Source organism: Protopterus annectens, chromosome 3.part0, assembly GCF_019279795.1.
Source record: "Protopterus annectens isolate FY-2018-M chromosome 3.part0, PAN1.0, whole genome shotgun sequence".
In the NCBI taxonomy this organism is placed as follows: Eukaryota; Metazoa; Chordata; order Ceratodontiformes; family Protopteridae; genus Protopterus; species Protopterus annectens.
In genome coordinates, this window is record NC_056731.1 from 915,969,246 (window position 1) to 915,991,963 (window position 22,718).

General features: G+C 43.2%; 1 protein-coding gene across 1 annotated transcript in view; it reads left to right on the top strand.

Annotated features, from left to right (window-relative positions):
- Positions 1-22,718, top strand: part of THOC1 (THO complex 1) — a 1,639,837-nt gene that overhangs the window by 1,188,616 nt on the left and 428,503 nt on the right. The window contains exon 17 of the mRNA XM_044065238.1: positions 4,560-4,625. Coding sequence (XP_043921173.1) covers positions 4,560-4,625 — 66 coding nt within the window. The remainder of the gene's footprint in view (positions 1-4,559; positions 4,626-22,718) is intronic.

Here is a 22,718-nt window from a genome sequence, read left to right on the forward strand (position 1 = left end):
GATTCACACAATAAGCTTTTCCTTCTGCATACTCCCTCTTATCCCTTTCTAATTTCCCTAACTTCCGCTTATGATTCTTATACATGGCATTGTCAAAGTCTTTGAAAATCAACAAGTACCTCTGCTCATGTTCATGTATCGTAAACAGTAAATCAGCTTGAATTTTCCTGTTTAACATTTCTATGTCTTTCTGCAGATCGCACATTATTGTATCATTGTTTTTAGTAGTTGCACACATTACTGCGATGCCACATTCATTAAAAATATTCACAATCTCATGAAAAATATACAAATAAAAAATATTTAAACTTTTCATTGTGGTTGTTCTTGTAGAGAATATTTTAACCTCTGAGACGTATATTTATTTGGTGACACTGTGGCCACTCCTGAAAGCCTTGCTAAGTAGGTCATCAAACACTAACCATTTGTATTAGTATTAATTTTACTAAGTACAATTGGATACCCTGGTAAGATCCTTAGAGTAGCTGGCTTTGGGGTGTTCTGGTGGCAGTATCTACCTTATAGTCTAGACAGAGGAGGCATAGCTGGTAAATGTCTGCCAGCCATTCCCAGATGTGTGTGTCAGCTACTTTGAGCAGGGACACGGAGCACTGGTTTCACAGAGAGAGTGGTGGAGGACTTGGCTTGGAACACTCTGCTGAGGACTCAACTGAACAGCTGTGTCAGTGGGGAGTGTTACTTGGGGCCTGGAGAGAGAGGAAAACCCAGCCCTAGGACTGTGCTCCCTGTGTGCTCTTAAGGGAAATTGTGCTTGGTGCAGAGAGCTACATCTGGAAATACTGTGTATATCCATTTTGTTCCAAGTGAACATCCCACGCCAGTGTCTGTGGTGAGGATGGATGCTCCTTGATTACTGGCCGAGAGTAGGGTCGCCACAGGATGGAAATAAAAGAAAAGGAGATATGGTTAAGAAGTAACAAGAAATATTTAGAAGGACTGTATTGCAAAACGGGGAATCTCACAGAACAAGAGGAGCAACTGCAGAATGCTAAACAGAAAATAAGAGATTACTTCGATAATATGCATGAGTTTAGCAAGATTGCTATTAAGTAACTGTTTTTTGATAGTAACTCTAGAGCACAAAAACTTTTAGCACAGCAACTCAGGCAACAGAAAGTAGAAGGGGCTTTGTCACAAAGCTTTGGGAGCCTATAACAAGGCAGATAACAAAGGATCCTGTAGAGGTATTAGAAGTATTTTGGAAAATCTGTGCAAGTCTGTATAATGCAGAGAGATAGGGAAATCAAAAAAGGTACAAATGGAAATGTTTATGGAAGAATTAGATGCCATGGTTATAGGTAGAGGAGGTTCAATTACTTACTGTTAGGATAGGAGATCATCAGATAAACATTGTGATATAGAACCAATCTACAGGAAAATTCCGATGAATAGATGATATTTGTGTGGAAGCTAGGAGGGGAAAAACAGACTGAGATGTGGAAGGTTTTGTTTAACAGTCTTTTAAGATGAGAACTAGTACCAACATCCTGGTAGAAAGAGGTGGTAGCTGTAATACCTAAAGAGGGTAAAGATCCATCAGATCCAGCTTCATACAGGCCCATTTCAATACTAAACAATGGTTATAAAGTGTTATGTCTATAATGGCTAAAAGAATGGCAAAAGTTATCCCAAAATTTGATAGGTATGGATCATTGTGGTTTTGTGGATGGGATGCAAATATTTGACAACATTAACATAACACTGATGATCCAGAGGGAAGCAGAATGTAAGAAAGTACCACTGTTGTTGGTGGGTCTTGATGCAGAGAAAGCATTTGACAGAGTAAGTTGGGACTTTATGAGCAGAGCAATGGAAGCATTTGCATTCCCTGATAAAATTGCAAGTGTGATTAGGAGGATGTATGAGGGATCAGAGGTGAAAATTAAAGCGGGTGGGTGTGGTCCCCTCTGATCACACATCCTTGAGCAGAGGAGCCAGGCAGGGGTGTCCTGTCTCCCCTTTGTTATTTACATTATATTTAGAACCACTAGCAAAGAAAATAAGGTACTCAGGAATTCAAGGATATAATTGGTATAGTAAAGAAAAGCTGGCTGTATTTGCAGATGTCATTATTTTATGCATGACAAAACCAGAAAGTGACACTACAGTGCTGTGGAACAGAAAGTTTCAGACCTTTTCAGGATACAAAATTAACGAAGCTAGAGCAAAGGCAATAGTGGTAAGATATATGCCCACATATGAACTGGTTCAGCAATAGCCACACTTATGGGAACATGATAAAATGAAACATTTAGGAGAATGGATTAAAAATGATTCTGGTGTGGCAGCTAAGGATATGTGGGAAGAGACTAAACAAAAGAGAATACAAAAACGGAGAACATGGAAGCCCTGTTGTATGGTTATCAGTAGTTAGATACAAGCAGTTAAAATGTTTGTAGTCCATTTAGTCTAATACACAGGTCAGGAATATTTTTAATCAACCAAAGAAATTGTGGATAGCAATTAAAAGCTGAAGGATTTTATCTTGGAGGAGAAGATGGTAAGAGTCACGCGAGATAAGATTATTCTTCCAGTAGAACAAGGCAGATTGGGATTACCCGATTTGAAGGGACATTTCAGAGCAGCACAGTTAAGGCTGCTATACACATAGCAAAAGCATAAAACTGTAATTCAAAGTGGAAAGAGGAGATGATGAAATGGGCGGAGTAAGCTCAAGAAACAAGGAAACAATAGGATTTTGGATGCAGGCCTTTAAGGAGAATAACAGTAATCATACAGAATATTATGTTCATAAAGTAGCAGACAGTATTGTAAGAACTAAACCAACATGGGAATGGAGAAAGGAGATTCTGCCGATAGGGATGACTGCAATTAGGGACACAGACAGTAGGCAACAGGGAGCTGGAATTTATTGGAGAAAACTGGTAAAGGAACCAAAGTATTGGGAGCAGACAACTAGTGAGGGAAAGGTAACAGAATGGGAAAATGCCAAGAACTTATTTGGACTGCAGGTTAGAGATTGCCTTCCCTATCGAGGATTGATATCAGAGTATGGGTCTACCTTAGAATATCAAAAGCCGACATTGTCGAAGACAGATGTGAGACATACACGAAAATCAACTTCATCAACATACCAGATGAACAAAGTCCTTCCCTGGGTAAGTAACCTGTTGGCCATGAAGGTGAACTTTGCCCTTTCCCAAACTGTAGTATGATCTCGAAGTTGGTGGGTTTTGAGTGTTCTGGTGTTGTTTTTCTGTGTGTTTGGGTGACTTGGTACTTAATCCTGGAAAGGATTTTGTTCATCTGGACTGTCAATGAAGTGGGTTTTCATGGATATCGTCTTGATCAAGCTGTCTATAATGTCAGTTTTTGATATTATCAGGTAGACCCAGAGTATAGGCAAAGAGAGAGAAATTGGGGGGGGGGGGTCTTAAATAAAAGGCCAGCACTGGTAAAGTTTTCAGTAGAATCTAGAACAGAAGTTGCCATTAAGAAAAGAATAATTAGTAGAGCATGTAAAATATTGCATGATAACTATACGAATCAAACAATGGAGTTTAGAAAGGATTAGGAAGAGAGATTGGATAAGCAATTCACAAAGAAATTCTGGGGGGGTATATTCATGTCTCCCAAATATGCCACACAAAGTCTAGAAATTTAGGATCTTTGCTTGAAATGTTTACATAGGTACTTTTATACCCCCAAGTAGACTCCAAAGAATTTTTCCCCAGGCAAACAGCAAAATGTTGGAGGTGTGATTTGGAAGAAAGAGGTAACTAGGAACATATTTTCTGGGAGTATAATGAGTTGGCAGATTTTAAAGATTCCCTGCAGACTGCTCTGTTGGAGATGCTGGCTGAGCAAATTGGTGTAACTAAAGAAATTATTTTCTTGAGCTATGACACAGAATCGGAATTGCCTAGACATATTAACACCTTGTTAAATCTAATTGTGATGGCTGCCAAAAAAGCATTTACTAGAAAATGGAAATCAAAGTCTAAACCAGCTTTACTAAAAATACCAACAATAGTAGCAGATAAAACAACTGGAATTGGGATCTTTACATAAGGGTGGGAGCAAATTACACAGGAAAAAATGGAAAGTGTAGGATCAGTGCATGCAGAGGTGGAATTAGGTTTAAAAGAAGGCAGGACTTTAATGAGGTATGTAATGGTTGATTGACTGACTGGATATATTATAAGAGATGTATAATGTTTGCAGCTATAGTTGTGTCGGCATGGTTTGTAATGTATAATGTTTGCAAGTGAGATTGTGTTGGTATGTTTTTTTCACTTGTATAAATGTAAGATTGCTGTGTCATACATGATTATTTACTAAAGGTGTTTCTAGTTTAAAAAAAAAAGTTTGTGTGTCCTCATGACACAGCTTCATTGTAAGAAGTCCTATAAGGTCCTAAGTTTTTAAAGTTATATACGAATGGCAGTGGATTTCTGCATGACTCTTACATAGGCTTTCACTGATATCAGTTTGTGTATCTTTGTGAGATTCAGATGTCATGTAAAGTTTATTTTCGTACATACTCATTACTTTCCATTTTGTGATTTGTCTTGCAGTGAGGAGCTGACTCGACTTTGGAATCTTTGTCCTGACAACATGGAAGCCTGTAAATTAGATGGCAGGTAATATGTAACATCTGTATAATATTAACTGATGGGTCCTACTACAAACTGGATTTCATATTTTCTGTCTGTCTTGTGATGTGGATATTTTAAGGTGGTTATTAAGCATAGTAGTATGGTGAAATTACAGCATCGTGGTAAGCCTTGCAGCATGTAGTCCCAGTGGGTAAAATTTCTGCCCAACAGTTCCTGGTTCTCTGTTTAACCCTGATGTCTGCTCTGTTGTCATGTTCTCTTTATGACCTGCATGGGTCTTCTGCAGGTATTCAGGCTTCTGACCACTTCCTGAAAACATGCTAGATAATTGGCTACGCTGAAGTTATCCATACATTACATTTACCTGTGGCCTTTCGGCGATGATGTGACTGAAAGGGTTCATAATGGTCAGTCCATGTATCCTATTAACAATAAATACTTTAGATTAAGAAACATACACAGGACATCTTACTTGTATTTTTTTTTTTTTAGTTTCTGTGCATTTTCCAAAATAATTTTGTATATGTTATGGCCAACTATGACATGCTTTCGCCTGTGTTTAATTTGCCAGGTAGTTTAGACAGTATTTAACTTTTCTTTGCTAAGTTTTATAAGACCTACATTTTTTTTGTGCAGATGCTACAATTAGGATGTGAAAAGTTCACATTTGGGTTAGGTTCCAGCAACTCACAGAATACTGTACTGAGATGTAGTACTCCAAGGTATACACAAAGTAGAATGCATTTTAATTTGTATCGTTAGTCTTATCATATCATTTCAGTGAATAGATTTACCAGTTCTGCTATGATTGTGTATATTTATTTACAAGAAAATTACTTTTAAAATGCATTATCGACACCATATACTAGTAAACTGAAAGCACCATCTCAGTTTTTATCTGTTACAGAAAAATGTCTGTTTTATCCAGTGTAAAGAGTTGGAGTAGTAGAACTTAAAGACATTTTAATTGTAACATGGGTTAACAAACAATAAAAAAACTAACAGTTTCCATTGTTATTGTCATGCAGAAAGCATATTTTTTCTTTCTAACAATTTTCATTCACTCCAGCAATACAGATATTGTTCAGTTCCTGCCAGCCCTAAACCTCTCTCCTCTTCCTGAATTTTATTCTGATTGTATTGTTCCCTTTATTTCTGTGAAATTTTTTCATGGCCATTTCTATAGATCCCACCTCATTCACAATATCCAAAACTCCCATTATTGGGAATAGATTTTGATTTTCTAGTAATTACTTTTTTGGCAGAAGGTAACATTAAACTTTATAAGGTTGACAAATTGAGATCAAGTATTCCAGTTCAAAAGAACTATTTCCTTAGTTGCAACTATTTGTTTCCCCAGCATTTTTGTCAAAGTTCAATGTAGGTAATTTTTAAAATTTGTTGTATTCCCGTAAAACATGTTTCCATTTTCATCTCTTCCATAGCATTTGCTGTCTGTCTGAGAAAGAGTCCTGAAGTCTGCTGGAGATATACAAATACCTATGCAAATAGCTCCATTAAAAATGTTAAACTTCCCAGACTTTGTTGCATTCTTGAGAGCCGTACACATTTTTCCCATTGTCCTTTTCCAATTTGCCTTCCCAATCTTTTCTAACCTCCTCTGATTGATTCTTATAGTTAGAATGCAGTATTTTATTTGCTCTTCTAATTCATTTTTAACACCAGCTTTTGCTTTAGACTCCTCTACAAATACTGCCAGAGCTGGTCTTTAACTTAGCACTCCCTGATGATCTTCGTGTTTCACTGTTGCAGTCATCACATTTGGGTTATCTGCCTGCATGTAGCCCTCAGCAGGCCTGAATATCAAAGTCTTGGGTCCTGCGTTGGATGCTGTCTCTTCTTCCATGACGTCAGGTCATCAGGGGTATAAAGCATGCAGCAGACGCCATTACATCAGTCTTTCTTGCCGCGCGGTACCCGAAGCGGAAGCAGTTTGCAAGTGCTGGTCGGCCGACTCCTGAAATTTTCGTTTTCGAGTTTCAGAACCAAAGTCTTCAAAAAAGCTACGTACCCCCGAACTATTCATCGGTTCATTTTTGTATCAAACTATTTCAGTACTCTGTTTAATTATCCAGAAATGGCTTCGGTAAGCCATCCGACTACCGACATTCCAAAAAAACTTAAAGATAAAAGAGACTGCATAGATCCAAAGCTGCCAACGATGCTTCCGTTAAGCTAGTCGCCAGTTCACCGGTACTCAGTGAGGCGCTTTCGCAGCTCCTGATAACCTGCTACTTCAGATTCACAGGCCTCTGCTGAGACTTTTTCAGAGTTCATTATGCCGTGAGATGCGTCTTCGACTATGGAACCTGCGAATGTCTCTACCTTGAATGGGTCCAGAGCTGCTGTGCAGGCACCGGCTTTTGAGGGTGTATTCAGGCCTACTGACTTGTATTTCAAACTGACACCATATTCTTCTTCAAGGCCTAAAACTCAACCCACGCCTAGAAAACCGATGTCCAAATTGCATGGTCAGGCCCATATGCCTAAAAGACAAATGGTAAGAATGGCTGAAGACCTTATTACTTGAATTAGGGGAAGCCAGCCTTCACCCACTAAGAGACCTAGAACTGATTTTCCTTCTGATTCTTCTGATCAGGAATCTGAAATTTCTGTTTCTACTAATTACCATGATTTGCCCTTATCTACCTATGAGAATTCTAATGCAGAGGGACCCCATACCCTCTGCTTCCCCTCAAGGTTTTTCTTTTGGTGAAACCTTGCACACTCTTAGGGAGCATTTCCGTTGGGAAAGCCAGGATTACTCTGACTTCAAAAAGAGGCTTAAGGAATTCTTACTCCTACTTCAACACAGGCCTTTAGCTATCCTCCTGTCCTGGACATTGCAGATGATGCCTTCTTGGAATCTAGCCTGGCCCCAGACACTTTACCTCCAGCTCCCAGGAAACCTAATTGGTATTACAGAGTACCTGACTCTCACAAGTTCCTCTTCAAGAATCATACTGCGGACCCAGAGACCATTTCACAGGGACCTAAGGGCATTAAGGCTACTACTGCCAAAAACCCTACCCCCTCTGATAGAGCTTCCAGGGCCCTGGACAGATGGGGTAAGAAGGTATGCACTTATGCTACTTTGGCCGTTAGAGCCTTAAACTGCCAGTTTTATATGTTGAAGTATCAGCAGCATATTATTGTTCTACTTAAACAGAAAATGATGTTGATTCCTGACTGTGCTGAAAGTAAAGAATTGCAGGATTTAATGGATTCTGCTGAACAAGTTGGTAAACATACTTTGCACTGTGGTTTTGACTCTTTAGAAGCATATTAGTTAGAAGGCATGCTTGGCTTAAGGAGCAAAATTTGCCAGATCATGTTAAAGCTAAATTACTGGATGCTCTTTTAAACCAAGACCGCCTGTTTGGCAACAAAGCAGAAGTACTACTTTAAAATATGGAGGAAAAAGCTAGATTTATGCAAACTGTTAAAGATTTTCTACAAGTACAACCTCCCAGATTTAGTAGGCATTAACCTTCTAATAATTGGTCCTTTCCTGTGTCTTCCAGGCCTTCTCAGTCCAAACCCAGGAACAGCAGACCACCTAGGCTACAGTCTCAAGGTACTCACAGGCCTAAGCAGTGGGGGCGCCCACTTCCAAGTAGTAAGACACCTCCCTATGGAAAACTGTCACAAGGACTTAACCTTAAACCTTCCAAGTCCTGCTGAACTGCCTGCTCCCTTAGGGGGAAAGATCGCCTTGCATGCAAAAAACTGGGAACTCATTACCCAGGACAAATGGGTTTTAAATATAGTTTCCCTAGGATACAGATTCCACTTCCACACCTTACCAACCTCAAACGGTTGGCCAGACCTACCCGCAAATCAGTGAGTAGAGGCTCAACAGCAGGTTCTCTCTCTTATAAGTATCAGGGCTATTCATCCTGTCCCAGCAGAAGAAAGGGGACAAGGTTTTTACTCAAGACTTTTCCTGGTACCCAGAAAAGGCAGCTCCTGGTATCCTATCCTGGACCTCTATATTCTAAACACCTTTTTGGTAATCCCAAAATTCAGAATGATAACTCTTTATCATCTGCTTCCTATGCTAGGCAAAGATGCCTGGTAGGCAATCTTTTTCTTAAAGGAAGCTTACCTGCACATTCCAATAAGGGAATCTTGCAGGAAATACCTACACTTCAGAGCAGGCTACATGCAGTATCAGTTCTCTGCACTTCCCTTTGGCTTATCTACTGCACCCAGGGTATTCACAAAGTGCCTAGCTCCAGTCATTGCATTCTGCAGGCAAAGAAATATTCAAATATACCCATACCTGGACGATTGTCTAATTCAGGCAGAAAGCCAAGACATGCTACTAAATCATCTGGCATTTGTAAAGAAACTGCTAACCTCACTGGGGTACACCATAAATGAAAAGAAATCTCATCTAGTTCCCTGCCAACAAATTGTATTCCTGGTAGCAAGCTTTAACACAGCTTCCCAGATGGCTTACCTCACGCCACAGAAACAAGTTTGACAGCCTAGTTCAAACAATTGACCACAAAGACCCAGCTATGGAAAATCCTGCAAGCCCTGGGGTTCACACCCTCACGCATCCTACTAATTCCATATGCAAGACTGAATATGAGGAAACTACAGTGGTATCTAAAAAGCCTATGGTGTCAACATTCTCAGGACCTGGAATCAATAATTCCTATCATTCATTGTATAAAGACAGAGTTCCTTTGGTGGGCAGAGGCCTGCTACCACAACAAGGGACTGCCATTCATGCTACCCCCTGCCGCCCAAACCCTAACAACAGATGCATCAGACTTTGCATGGGGGGGCTCACTTGGCAGGGCAGTGCATTCAGGGCAAATGGAACCCGAGTCAAATGCACCTGCATATCAATCAAAAAGAAATGTTAGCTGTTATGTGGTACATAAGCAGGGGGGAACCCACTCATACCCTCTCAGCCATGGCTCTGTGGAACACAGCCTTGAACTACCAAGTGCACCTACAAGCTCAAGTTCCTGCCAGGCAAGCTAAATTCGCTGGCAGATGACCTAAGCAGAAATCTCATGGACCGACATGAGTGGAAACTGGAACCAAAGATATTCAACATTTTGAGAAACAAATGGGGAAACCCAGAGATAGACCTGATGTTCATCGTGCATACAGCTGCAGTAATCACATATGGGTTCTCTGCCGTCAGGCGGGTCCTCGGTCGTCCGAATTCCAAAGTCTAGGTCCGGCGTCGATTGTTGTCGCTTTCTTTCCTGACGTCAGTGTGACAGGGGTATATAAGACACAGCCGACGCCATATTCTTCAGTCTTTTTTGCCGCGCGGTGCTCGAAGCAGAAGCAGTTCGCAAGTGCCGGTCGGCCAGCTCCTGAATTTACGAAAAATTGGAAACCAAAGTCTTCTTTAAAGCTAAGTACCCCGTTGGGGAAACTTTTCTTGCCTCAGACCGATGTCAGACAAAGTTAACAATTGTATTTCTTGTGGGAAGCAAATACAGCATAAGGATTTCCATTCCCTCTGCATAACTTGTTTAGGCCCAGACCACGACGTCTCGGGCTGTCGCTTTTGCGCTACTTTCAATAAACGCACTATTAAGCGTCGGGCGGAGTTCGCCCAACATTATTTTGGTAAAGCTTTTGATTATAAAATGTCGTCTGAGACTCCGACTACCGTTTTGTTCAAAAAACGCAAGGACAAGGACCGACACGCAAGGCCCGCAGTCTCCACCGACACCATGCCAAAACCGACTACACATGGTCCGGTTCTCAGCGAGATGCCTATGCAGTCCCTGACTACCGACGACACTTCCTTGGCGGTGTCTTCTGTAACTGAGACCGCAGGTACCTCGGCCCTTACTCAGACAACCGAAGCCACTGTGAGTGTTGAGCCTCCTACTGTGGACAGGTCCACTTCCACCCAGGGTGTCTTTAGGCCCTCATCTTCCTTTTCCATTAAGGCCTTCACTAATTCCAAAGCAGCCAAGCATCCCAAGAGGCCTGTTGCACAGGGCTCATCCCCAGGCCCCATGCCAAAAAAGCAGATGCTTAAAATGGCTGAGGATTTGATTACTCTTATCAGGGGTTCCCAACCCCCTCCAGACAAGAGACCCAGAGTGGAGGAAGATTCTCCCTCTTCTGAACAGGGCTCCATTTTCTCAGAACATTCTGATGTTGAGGAACACTCGTACTCCCCTTATGAAGATTCTGATGCAGAGCAGTCCATTCCTTCTGTATCTCCCCCAGAGGACTTTGGGGAAACCTTGCACACCTTGAGGGAACACTTCCATTGGGAAGGCCAAGATTTTTCTGATTCCAAGAAAAGGCTTAGGGAATTTCTTTTGTTACCTCAACACAGACCTCTGGCTATACCTCCTGTCTTGGACATACTTGATGATGTTTACTCGGAGGCTTGCATTAATCCGGATTCCCTGCCTCCTGCCCCTGTCAAACCTGATAGGTACTACAGAGTTCCTAACTCTCACCAATTTCTTTTCAAAAGCCATAATGCTGACCCTGAAACCATTTCTCAAGGCCCCAAGGGCATGAAGGCCTCTACTGCCAAGAATCCACTACCTTCTGAAAGAGAATCTAGATCCTTAGAAAGGATACACCTCGGCCACCCTAGCCATGAGGGCCTTAAATTGTCAGTTCCATATGCTTAAATATCAGCAGTTTCTGTTATCACAATTAAGAAATAAAATGTCTCAACCTGAACAACCAGATTTGAAGGAATTGCAGGATATGATGCATAGTGCAGAACAGGTGGGTAAACACACCTTACAATGTGGCTATGATGCCTTAGAGGCCTCAAGTAGAGCTGCTGTTACAGGATCAGTCATCCGTAGACATGCCTGGCTTAGGGAACAAAGTTTGCCTGACCATGTTAAAGCTAAACTACTAGATGCTCCTTTACAAAAGGATGTACTATTTGGTACTAATGCTGAGGAGATACTACGGAAAATGGAGGAAAAAGCTAAATCTATGCAAACTGTCAAGGCTTTTCTACAGGTACAACCACCTCATTTTAGCAGAAATTGGCCTTCTAAAAACTGGTCCTTTCCAGCCACGGACAAGCCCCAAAGAGGTAGATACAGGCGCACAAGGGGCAGAGGACAATCTCAAGGATCATATAGAGGCAGACAATGGCAAACTCCAGCACCAAGAGGTGGCGAAGACAGTGAACAACAATACAGAAAACAAACCCAATGACTTCCTCCTTTTCATGCCAAGCACGTCCCAGCTGGCAGCTCCCTTGGGAGGAAAGCTGGCATTATTTACAAGAAATTGGCATATTATCACAACAGACAAATGGATCCTGGACATTATAAACAGAGGCTACAGATTTCATTTTCACACTCTTCCAAAAATGAGAGGCATGCCAAACCTGCCACACAATCAAAGGGCAGAGGCACAAATACAAATTTCAAAACTCATGGACATGAAAGCTATTCAAGAGGTACCTACTCACGAACAAGGTCAGGGTTTTTATTCCAGACTATTTCTGGTACCAAGGAAAGGAACCGACTGGAGACCCATTTTGGACTTATCCATCATAAATACATTTCTACTCGTACCAAAATTCAAGATGCTCACATTACAGCAGCTTCTTCCCATGCTGGGCAAGGAGTTTTGGCTGGTAACATTGGACCTCAAGGAGGCATACCTGCATGTCCCAATCAGACAAAGCTGCAGAAGATACCTCAGATTTCTTGCAGGTTCAATCCACTATCAATTCTCTGCATTGCCCTTTGGCTTATCTACTGCGCCCAGAGTATTCACGAAATGCCTGGCATCAGTAATTGCCTACTGCAGACTTCAAGGGACACAAATTTACCCTTATTTGGATGACTGCCTGATCCAAGCGGACAGCAAGCACACACTTCTGGAACATCTGGCTTATGCAACACGGTTACTGAATTCTCTGGGATACACAATCAACAAAGAGAAATCCAGACTAACACCATCTCAGAAAATAACTTTCCTGGGTGCCATCTTGGACACAAACACCCAGATGGCCTATCTTACGTCAGAAAAGCAGGGGCAACTAACTCAGTACTTCAAAATACTAGCAAATTGTACCAGGCTTACTGCAAGGAAAATCCTGCAGGCTCTGGGCTTCATGGCATCTTGCATTCTTTTTATCCCATGTGCAAAGTTGCATATGAGAAAACTTCAATGGTACCTAAAAAACCTATGGTCTCAACACAGCCACAATTTGGAAACAATAATACCAATAATTCCATGTTTGCAAAAGGAATTTCTATGGTGGGCCCAAGCATGTCAAACAAACACAGGTCTGCCATTCTGCAAGCCTCAAGCAAATCAAGTCATCACAACAGACGCCTCTGATTATGCCTGGGGGGCGCACATGACAGGCAGGTGCATTCAGGGCAAATGGTCCCAAAAGGAAAAGCACCTTCACATCAATCAAAAAGAAATGCTAGCAGTGATAAATGCAATTACAGCATTCAAGGACCTCCTGCATCCAGGACAATTATTGATAAGAACAGACAACACCAGAGTAATGTGGTACATAAACAAACAAGGAGGAACACATTCATACCCCCTGTGCAGACTAGCCATGAAACTTTGGAACTTGGCTCTGGAATGGCAAATCGAACTTCAAGCACAGTACTTGCCAGGTTTGGAAAAACACGCTGGCAGACAATCTAAGCAGAAATATGACAGATCCACACGAATGGAAGTTGCATCCTCAGGTGTTTACAAAGATAATCCAAGGGTGGGGGAGGCCAGACATAGATCTCTTCGCCTTCCACAGGAATCATCAATTGGAAAAGTTTTGTTGAAGGACCTTTCATCCAAAGGCCTGGAGAGTGGACGCCCTTTCATTCAGTTGGACAGCATGGACAGTGTACACTTTCCCACCTCTGCCTCTTCTGCCCAAGGTGCTCTTGAAAGCAAGAGCAGACAGACCGAAGATGATACTGATTGCTCCAGACTGGCCACTGGTACCCACTCCTGAGGAGCCTAACACATACTCCTCCCTGGCCTCTACCTCTAATGCCTCTTCTGCTGACTCAGCACAGCTACAAAACTCTTCACAGTCAGCTGAAAACACTCAATCTCACTGCATGGAAAATTCCTTCACACCGCAACAGACCCTACTCCCCAAAGAGGTGCAGGATGTCATTCTGGAGGCCAGAAGGCCATCTACTAGAAAGATTTACTCTGCAAAATGGAAACGGTTTTGCTCTTGGAATGAGAAAAAAGGCCAGGACCCTAGAAAACTGAATTTGCCTCGGGTATTACAGTATCTAGCTGAGCTGCTGAACAGTGGACTTTCATTTTCCTCCATAAAAATCCATGCCTCAGCCATTTCTGCAGAATTCAACATGGATCCACCTTTATTCTCTCACCCACTTTTAAGACAGTTCCTCAGAGGGGCTAAGAATACAAGACCACTAAGTAAACAGCCAGTGCCAGCCTGGGATCTTAATTACATTCTAGAAAAATTAACATTGCCTCCTTTTGAACCAGCTGCTTCAACAGATTTGCAATATTTGTCCTGGAAAACAGCTTTCCTTCTGGCCATTACCTCAGCTCGTAGGGTTTCGGAACTACAAGCCCTCATGGCTGTGCAGCCCTTTCTCATCTTCCATCAGGACAGGGTTTCCCTTCGAACCAACCCGTCATTTATGCCTAAAGTGGTATCCAGGGTAGCTTTGAATCAAGCCATACACTTACCTACCTTTTACCCCAATCCTCAAAACGAAGGGGAAAGGCTGCTACATTCCTTAGACATCCATAGACAGCTACGTTATTATTTGGACAGAACAAAGCCTTTCAGGAAATCAGAACAACTTTTTGTGTCCTATGCTGTAGGAACTCAAGGGAAGCCTGTTTCCAAACAGACAATTTCAAAATGGATAGGCCACTGCATACGATTTTATTACTCCTATCATGGGAAATCTGTCCCTACAGGCATCAGACCCCACTCCACCAGGGCCACTGCTACCTCTACAGCCTTCCTCAGAGGAGTTCCTACCAAAGATATTTTGGAGGCAGCCACTTGGAGTTCAGTACATACCTTCACAAAACACTACCACCTGCCTTTATATTCCAAAACTAGAGCAGGCTTTGCCACTGCTGTGTTGCAGGGCATTCTGGCTCATCCCAGTTCCACCTAGTGCCTACCACCCTGTGCATAGCTTTGGGATTCTACCCATATGTGATTACTGCAGCTGTATGCACGATGAACATAGTACAGTTTTGTACCTACCATAAATGTAGATGTTCAAGTGCTAATACAGCTGCAGTACAGGATGTTCTTCATCTCACATTGCTGCAGTCCTAACACTTGGGTAGTCCGCTGTCCCAGTCGGCCCGAATACCAAAGTATAAGGCTGACGTCGGTCAAGGCGCATTTGTCTGACATCAGGACGTCAGGGTACAAATGCGCATGACCGACGTCATATCCTCAGTCTTTTTTGCCGCATGGTCCGATGCAGAAGCAGTATTGCGAGTGCAGGTTGGCGTTCTGAAATTTTCTGAAGTCGGAGTTTCAGACCGAATCAAAGTTGGCTAAGTAGCCCGGTGGGAATATTTTGGTTTTTCTTGCCTCAGTATTTAACCGGATGTCAGAAAAAGTGAATAACTGTATTTCTTGTGGGAAACAGATACCTCATAGAGATTACCATACATTGTGTATACCTTGCTTAGGGCCTGAGCACGACGTTGTTGGCTGTCGCTCTTGTGCTAGGTTTAACAAACGCACTATTAAGAGAAGATTAGATTGTGCCAGGTTAGTTTTTGGGAAGCGTTGTAATTACAACATGCCGTCGGATGCTCCGACGCCCGCTTCGTCTAAAAAGCGCAAGGACAAAGCAGTGAAGCCTAGGGTGGAAGAACCGTCTGTCCCGGACGTCGGTTCTTTAGAGGGCTCGGTGGAGCCGGTGGTTCTACCAGAAGTTCCTTTGGATTCTCAGGGAGAGACTTTACTGTTACAGGATGTGTCCTCTCAGGAGGTAGGCCAGGCTGAAGGGGCTTCTCGGGTAGCTGTTCTCCCCTCCCTTCCTAAGGTGGTTAGGCCCTCCCCTTCTGTTTCCAAGGCTCCTTCTAGAGGCAGGCCAGGGTTAACTTCAGTGGGGTCTCCCTAGTTCTTCAGGGTCTCTGCCTAAGAAACATATGCTTAAAATGGCAGAAGATTTGATTACTATGATTAGAGGTTCTATACCCCCCCTGATAAGAGGCCTAGGGTGGAACCTGAGCTTGAGAGTTTTGAGCAGTGTTCGGAGGCTTCTGAGTCTTGGCTGAAGACTTGCAGGAGTATCCTCCTTATTCTGATTCTGATGTAGATGACTCTACACCTTGGCTTCTCCTCCTGAGGATTTTTCTTTTCAGAGACCCTTCATTCCATGAGGGAGCATTTTAAATGGGAAGGTCAAGATTTCTCCGATTCTAGGAAAAGGCTTAGGGAATTTTTGTTTCTACCCCAGCATAGGCCTTTAGCTATACCTCCTGTTCTGAATGTGGTAGAGGATGTTTTTGCAGAGGCTTCCCTGAACCCTGATTCTTTGCCTCCTGCCCCAGTTAAACCGGACAGGTATTATAGGGTGCCTGAAGCTCATAAGTATCTTTTTAAGAGTCCTAGGGCAGACCCAGAAACTGTTTCTCAGGGCCCTAAAGGTGTTAAGGCTTCTGTTGTTAAAAATCCTGTTCCTTCTGATAAAGAGGCAAGGGCTTTGGATAGATGGGGGAAAAAGGTGTATACTTCTTCCACTTTAGCCATGAGGGCTTTGAATTGCCAGTTTCACATGTTGAAATACCAAAATTATCTCCTTTCACAATTGAAGTCTAAGGTAGATGCTCTGGCGGAAGGTATTGAGTGTAAAGAGTTGCAGGATTTAGTTCATGTTTCGAACAGGTGGGTAAGCATTCCTTGCAATGTGGCTTTGATGCTGTACAGGCCTCTTCGAGGGTAGCAGCCACTGGTTCTGTTCTTCAGGCACGCCTGGCTCAGGGATCAGAATTTAGCTGAACATGTAAAGACAAGGATTTTAGATGCTCCTTTACAATCTGATGTGTTATTTGGTGCGCCTGTGGACGCAGTTTTAAAGAAAATGGAGGACAAGGCTAAGTCTATGCAGACTGTTAAAGATTTTTTGCAGGTTCAGCCTCCAAAGTTTAGTAGAAATTGGCCTACTAAGGGGTGGACTTATCCTTCTTATGATTCTCAGTCTAGGGGTAGATCTAGACGTGGTAGGGGCAGAGCTCAAGGTTCTTTTAGGCCTAGAACAGGCAGTTCGCCTGCCCAGTCTTCTGGTGAGGGCAGGGGTCAGTCCTTTCGTAAGCAGACCCAATGACTTGCCTTTTCAGCTGCCAGAGCCTTCTCGCCTGGCAGCACCTTTGGGAGGAAGGCTGGCACTTTTCAAAGAAAACTGGAGTGTTATTACTCAAGACAGATGGGTATTGGATATCATTCACCACTGTTACAGGTTTTATTTCCATACCTTGCCTCCTTTAAAAGGCATGCCAGACATTCCTCCTATACAAAGAAAAGAGGCTCACAAGCAAATTTCTCTGTTGCTCCAGATAGGGGCCATTCAGCCGGTTCCGGTGCCAGAAAGGGGCCTAGGATTTTATTCTCGCCTGTTCCTAGTACCAAAAAAGGGGAGCACGTGGAGACCAATTTTGGATTTGTCAACCCTCAACACTTATTTGGACATTCCCAAGTTCAAAATGTTGACGTTACAACAGCTTTTACCTCTGCTGGGCAAAGATCACTGGATGGTAACTTTAGATCTCAAGGAGGCTTACCTTCATGTGCCTATCAGACTCAGTTGCAGGAAGTATCTGCGTTTCCGAGCTGGAAATTCCCATTATCAGTTCTCTGCATTGCCCTTTGGCTTATCTACTGCGCCCAGAGTATTCACAAAAGTTCTGGCTCCAGTTGTAGCTTTTTTCAGGCTAAAAGGAATACAAATCTATCCTTATTTGGACGACTGTCTGATTCTGGCTCAAGAAAAGGACGAGCTTCTTCAGCATCTGGAATATGTGATAGCAGTGCTAAGATGCCTGGGGTATTCTGTGAACGAAATAAAGTCCAGTCTAGTACCCTCTCAAGACATGTGCTTTCTGGGTGTGAGACTGAATACAGCAGCCCAGATGGCCTTTTAACCCCGGACAAACAAAAGAGTCTATCCCTTTACTTCCATCAACTATCTCATCAGTCCGTGCTGACTGCAAGGACAGTCCTTCAAGCATTAGGGTTCATGGCATCTTGTATTCTGGTGCTTCCCAATGCCAAACTGCATATGAGGAAGCTACAATGGTATCTCAAAATGTATGGACACAGCACTGCCAGGATCTGGACACTGTCATTCAAATAATACCTTGCATTCAAAAGGAATTTTTGTGGTGGGCTCAGGAATGTCACCTAAACAAGGGACTCTCTGTGACCCGGCCAGAGGCGAGTCAGATTCTAACGACAGATGCCTCAGACATAGCTTGGGGAGCTCATCTGAATGGAAAGTGGATACAAGACAAGTGGCCTGCCAGACTACAGCATCTACATATCAACATGAAGGAGATGTTAGCAGTCCAGTTTGCATTGATGGCTTTCAAGGAGTTACTTCTTCCAGGGCAGGTGTTGATTCTAACAGACAACACAACTGTCATGTGGTATATCAACAAGCAAGGGGGAACACTTTCTTATCCTCTATGCAGGCAAGCAATGATTTTGTGGGAGACTGCGCTCAGCTTGCAGCTTACTCTTCAAGCAAGGTTTCTGCCAGGAGCACAGAACTCCTTAGCAGATGTGTTAAGCAGGCAAATCATGGATCCCCACGAGTGGAAACTGGATCTTCATGTATTTCAAACATTGACAGTGTCATGGGGAACTCCAGACATAGATCTGTTCGCTTCTCCACTAAACCACCAGCTGCCAAAGTTTTGCACGAAAAGTTTTCATCACACAGCTTGGAAAGTGGATGCTCTTTCGTTCAGTTGGGAAAATCTTCATGTGTATGCCTTTCCACCTCTGCCTCTCCTCCCAAGGGTACTCCTAAAGGTCAGACAAGACAAGCCAAGGATGATTTTGATAGCTCCAGATTGGCCTCGACAACACTGGTACCCATTACTGAGGAATCTGGTAAGAAAGCCTCCATGGCCTTTACTTTTAATTCCACACCTTTTGTCTCAGAGGGACGGTCATCTACTCAATGTCAAGCTTCACTCTCTTCATCTAACAGCCTGGCATATTCTGTTTTGAACCACAGCAGGTCTCAACTTCCTCAACAAGTTTTGAATGTGATTATGGAAGCCAGAAGACCTAGTATACGTAAAGTGTATGCAGAAAAATGGAAGAGATTTTTATTTTGGAGTGCAGCAAAGGATTTGGATGTTTCTGAGCCTAATTTGAGTGTGGCTCTTCAATATCTTACTGAGCTATTGGACAAAGGTTTGTCTTTCTCTTCCATTAAGATTCATGCTGCAGCAATTTCAGCTCACTATGATTGTGACCCACCATTGTTTTCTCATCCTTTGTTCAAGCAATTTCTTAGAGGGACAAAGAATATAAGACCCCCACGAAGAGCTCCTACTCCTGCTTGAGACCTCAATTTTGTGTTGGAGAAACTTACTCTACAACCTTTTGAGCCTGCGGCTACTGCTGAGTTGAAATACTTGTCATGGAAGACTGCTTTTTTGTTGGCCATTACTTCTGCAAGAAGGGTTTCTGAATTGCAGGCCCTTATGGCGGTGGAGCCTTTTTTGATTTTTCATAAGGATAGGGTATCATTACGTACTAATCCTTCATTTATGCCTAAGGTGGTTTCTAGTGTGGCTTTAAACCAAACTATTCATTTGCCTACCTTTTATGCAGATCCCCAAAATAGGGGAAAAGATTTTGCACACTTTAGATGTACACAGGCAGTTGCGTTATTATTTAAGCAGGACTAGGGATTTTAGGCAGTCTCAGCAGTTGTTTGTTTCTTTTGCTTTGAGTTCTCAGGGCAAGCCTGTGTCAAAACAAACTATATCTAAGTGGATTGGGTTTTGCATTGCATTCTGTTACTCCCATCATGGCAAGGAGATTCCAGCTGGGATTAGGCCTCATTCCACTAGGGCTACTGCCACTTCAACAGCATTTCTAAGGGGTGGCAACTAAGGATATTTTGGAGGCAGCTACTTGGAGTTCAGTGCATACTTTCTCCAAGCATTACCACCTTCCTCTCTATTCTAAGTCCAGGGCTGGTTTTGCCACTGCTGTGTTGCAGGGCATTTTGGCAGCTCCTGCTTCATTATAGTTTAGCCATCCTCCCTTACCTCTGCTTTGGGATTCTACCCAAGTGTTAGGACTGCAGCAATGTGAGATGAAGAACATAGTACAGTTTTGTACCTACCATAAATGTAGATGTTCGAAGATCCACATTGCTGCAGTCCAATTTTCCCTCCCTTCTTCCCCTCTGTGTTTAGGGGTGGTTGTGTGGGTGAGGTTCTATTTTTTGTACATTTGTATATATTGTACATATTTTAGGCACAGGAGTGTTTTGGTGTTTTTTGGGTTTTGGCCTTATCTTTTTAGGGTCTTCTGACATCTGGGGCAAGAAAAGACTGAGGATATGACGTCGGTCATGCGCATTTGTACCCTGACGTCCTGATGTCAGACAAATGCGCCTTGACCGACGTCAGCCTTATACTTTGGTATTCGGGCCGACTGGGACAGCGGACTACCCAAGTGTTAGGACTGCAGCAATGTGGATCTTCGAACATCTACATTTATGGTAGGTACAAAACTGTACTTTTCCCTCCCTCCTTCCCCTCTTGGTAAAGGACTAGTGGCTAACACCTCCTCATTCAACCTAATTTGGGTTATCCTCCTATGGTGTATTTGCTTGCAACTACTGTTTTTTGATTACATTGCATTGCTTGAATAAATTTATATATATAATTTATGTATTGCCTTCTCGGGGCACCTGACATCTGGGGCAAGAAAGTCTGAAGAATATGGCGTCGGCTGTGTCTTATATACCCCTGTCGCACTGACGTCAGAAAAGAAAGCGACAACAACCGACGCCGGACCTAGACTTTGGAATTCGGCCGCCCGAGGACCCGCCTGACGGCAGAGAACCCATATGTGATTACTGCAGCTGTATTAGCACTCAAACATCTACATCTGTGGTAGGTACAAAACTGTACTTTTACCTCCCCTCAGAACTACCAATTGGACAAATTCTGCACAAGGACTCCCCACAGAAAAGCTTGGAAAGTGGATGCCCTGTCCTTCACCTGGGAAAGCCTCTGTTTATTCCTTTCCCCCTCTGCCTCTCCTCTCGAAAGTTCTGCTAATGATCAAACAGGACAAACCAAGGACAATACTGATTGCATCAGACTGGCCACGCCAGCACTGGTTCATAGATAGGTTCATAGGTTAGTACTAGACTAACTGCCCTTGTGAGCCATTTTAAGTCTAGCCAATTACCCCATGTGAGAGTCAAACCCTGCACCTTGGGTATATAAGGTAAATACCTTAGCCATTACACCAACCTCCCCCTCTTGCGTCGTATGTCACTGCTGGAACCATGGCACCTGCCTCAGACCCCTTCCCTGCTGTCCCAGCAGGAGGGCCAGATTCTGGACCCGCAGCTTCAAACCCTGAACCTTGCAGTCTGGCTGATTACCTGAGCTCTCCAATAGCATCCCTCAGTAAGCAGGTGCTAGATGTCATTCTGGAGGCAAGGAGGCCTAGTACTAAAAAATCCTATGTTGAAAAGTGGAAAATATACTGTTCCTGGAGCCAGACTTAGGGGATGGGCACAACAGTGCCCAGCTTACCGCATATTCTTCAATACTTAACAGAGATGCTCCACAAGGGCCTTTACTTCTCATCAATTAAAATTCATGCCTCAGCCATTTCAACACACTATAATACCGAGCCACCCCTCTTCTCTCACCCCTTGCTGAAACAATTTCTTAGAGGGGCCAAAATTATAAGACCACCCAGGAGAGCCCCTACTCCAGCCTGGGACCTTAACTTTGCATTGGAAAAGCTCACTCTACCTCCTTTTGAGCCAGCTGCAACTGCAGAGTTGAAATTCCTTTTTTGAAAAATAGCCTTCACTTCAGCAAGAAGAGTGTCTAAATTACAGGCCCTCATAGCGGTGGAGCCTTTCGTCATCTTCCATGCAGACAGAGTGTCCCTCAGGACCAATCCTTCCTTTATGCCCAAGGTGGTATCCAGTATGGCCCTTAATCAGTCCATTCATTTGCCAACCTTCTTTTCTAATCCACAGAACAAAGGAGAATGAATACTGCACTCTTTGGATGTGCACAGACAACTTAGATTTTATTTGGACAGGACTAAGCCTCTCAGAAAAACTGAACAGCTGCTAGTTGCCTTTGCTGCAGGGGCAGAGGGGAAGGCCATTTCAAAGCAAACCATTTCTAAGTGGATAGGCCATTGCATTCATTTCTGCTATAAGCACCATGGAAAACCTACTCCACAGGGGATAAGATCACATTCCACCAGGGCTGCATCTACTTCTACAGCCTTTCTCAGAGGTGTCCCTACCAGGGACATCCTAGAAGCTGCTACCTGGAGCTCTGTACATACCTTCACCAAGCATTACCACTTGCCTATTTTTTCTAAATCCAGAGCTGGTTTTGCCACAGCAGTCTTGCAGGGCTTAATAGCTGGTCCTAATGCTCTCTAACTGCCTCCTCCCTTCCTTACCCTTGGGAATCTACCTAAATGTGATGACTGCAACAATGAAACATGAAGAACATAGTACAGTTGTGTAAACTTACCATAAATGTAGATATCAGAGTGTATTCACTGTTGCAGTCCTGGTTACCCTTCCTCCAGCCCCCTGACATCTCTTGTCAATACATTTCTTCTTGTTTAGTGTATTTTAGCTTTCTGGTGTATTTGCTTTTTGTTGGAGGTGTAACCTTCTATATAATTGCTTCCCATTATGGGGGCACCTGACATCTGGGGCAAGAAAAACTGATGTAATGGCGTCGGCTGCATGCTTTATACCCCTGACGACCTGACATTGTGGAAGAAGACACAGCATCAGATGCAGGACCCAAAACTTTGATATTTAGGCCGGCTGAGGGCTACCTACAGGCAGATAACCCAAATGTGATGACTGCAACAGT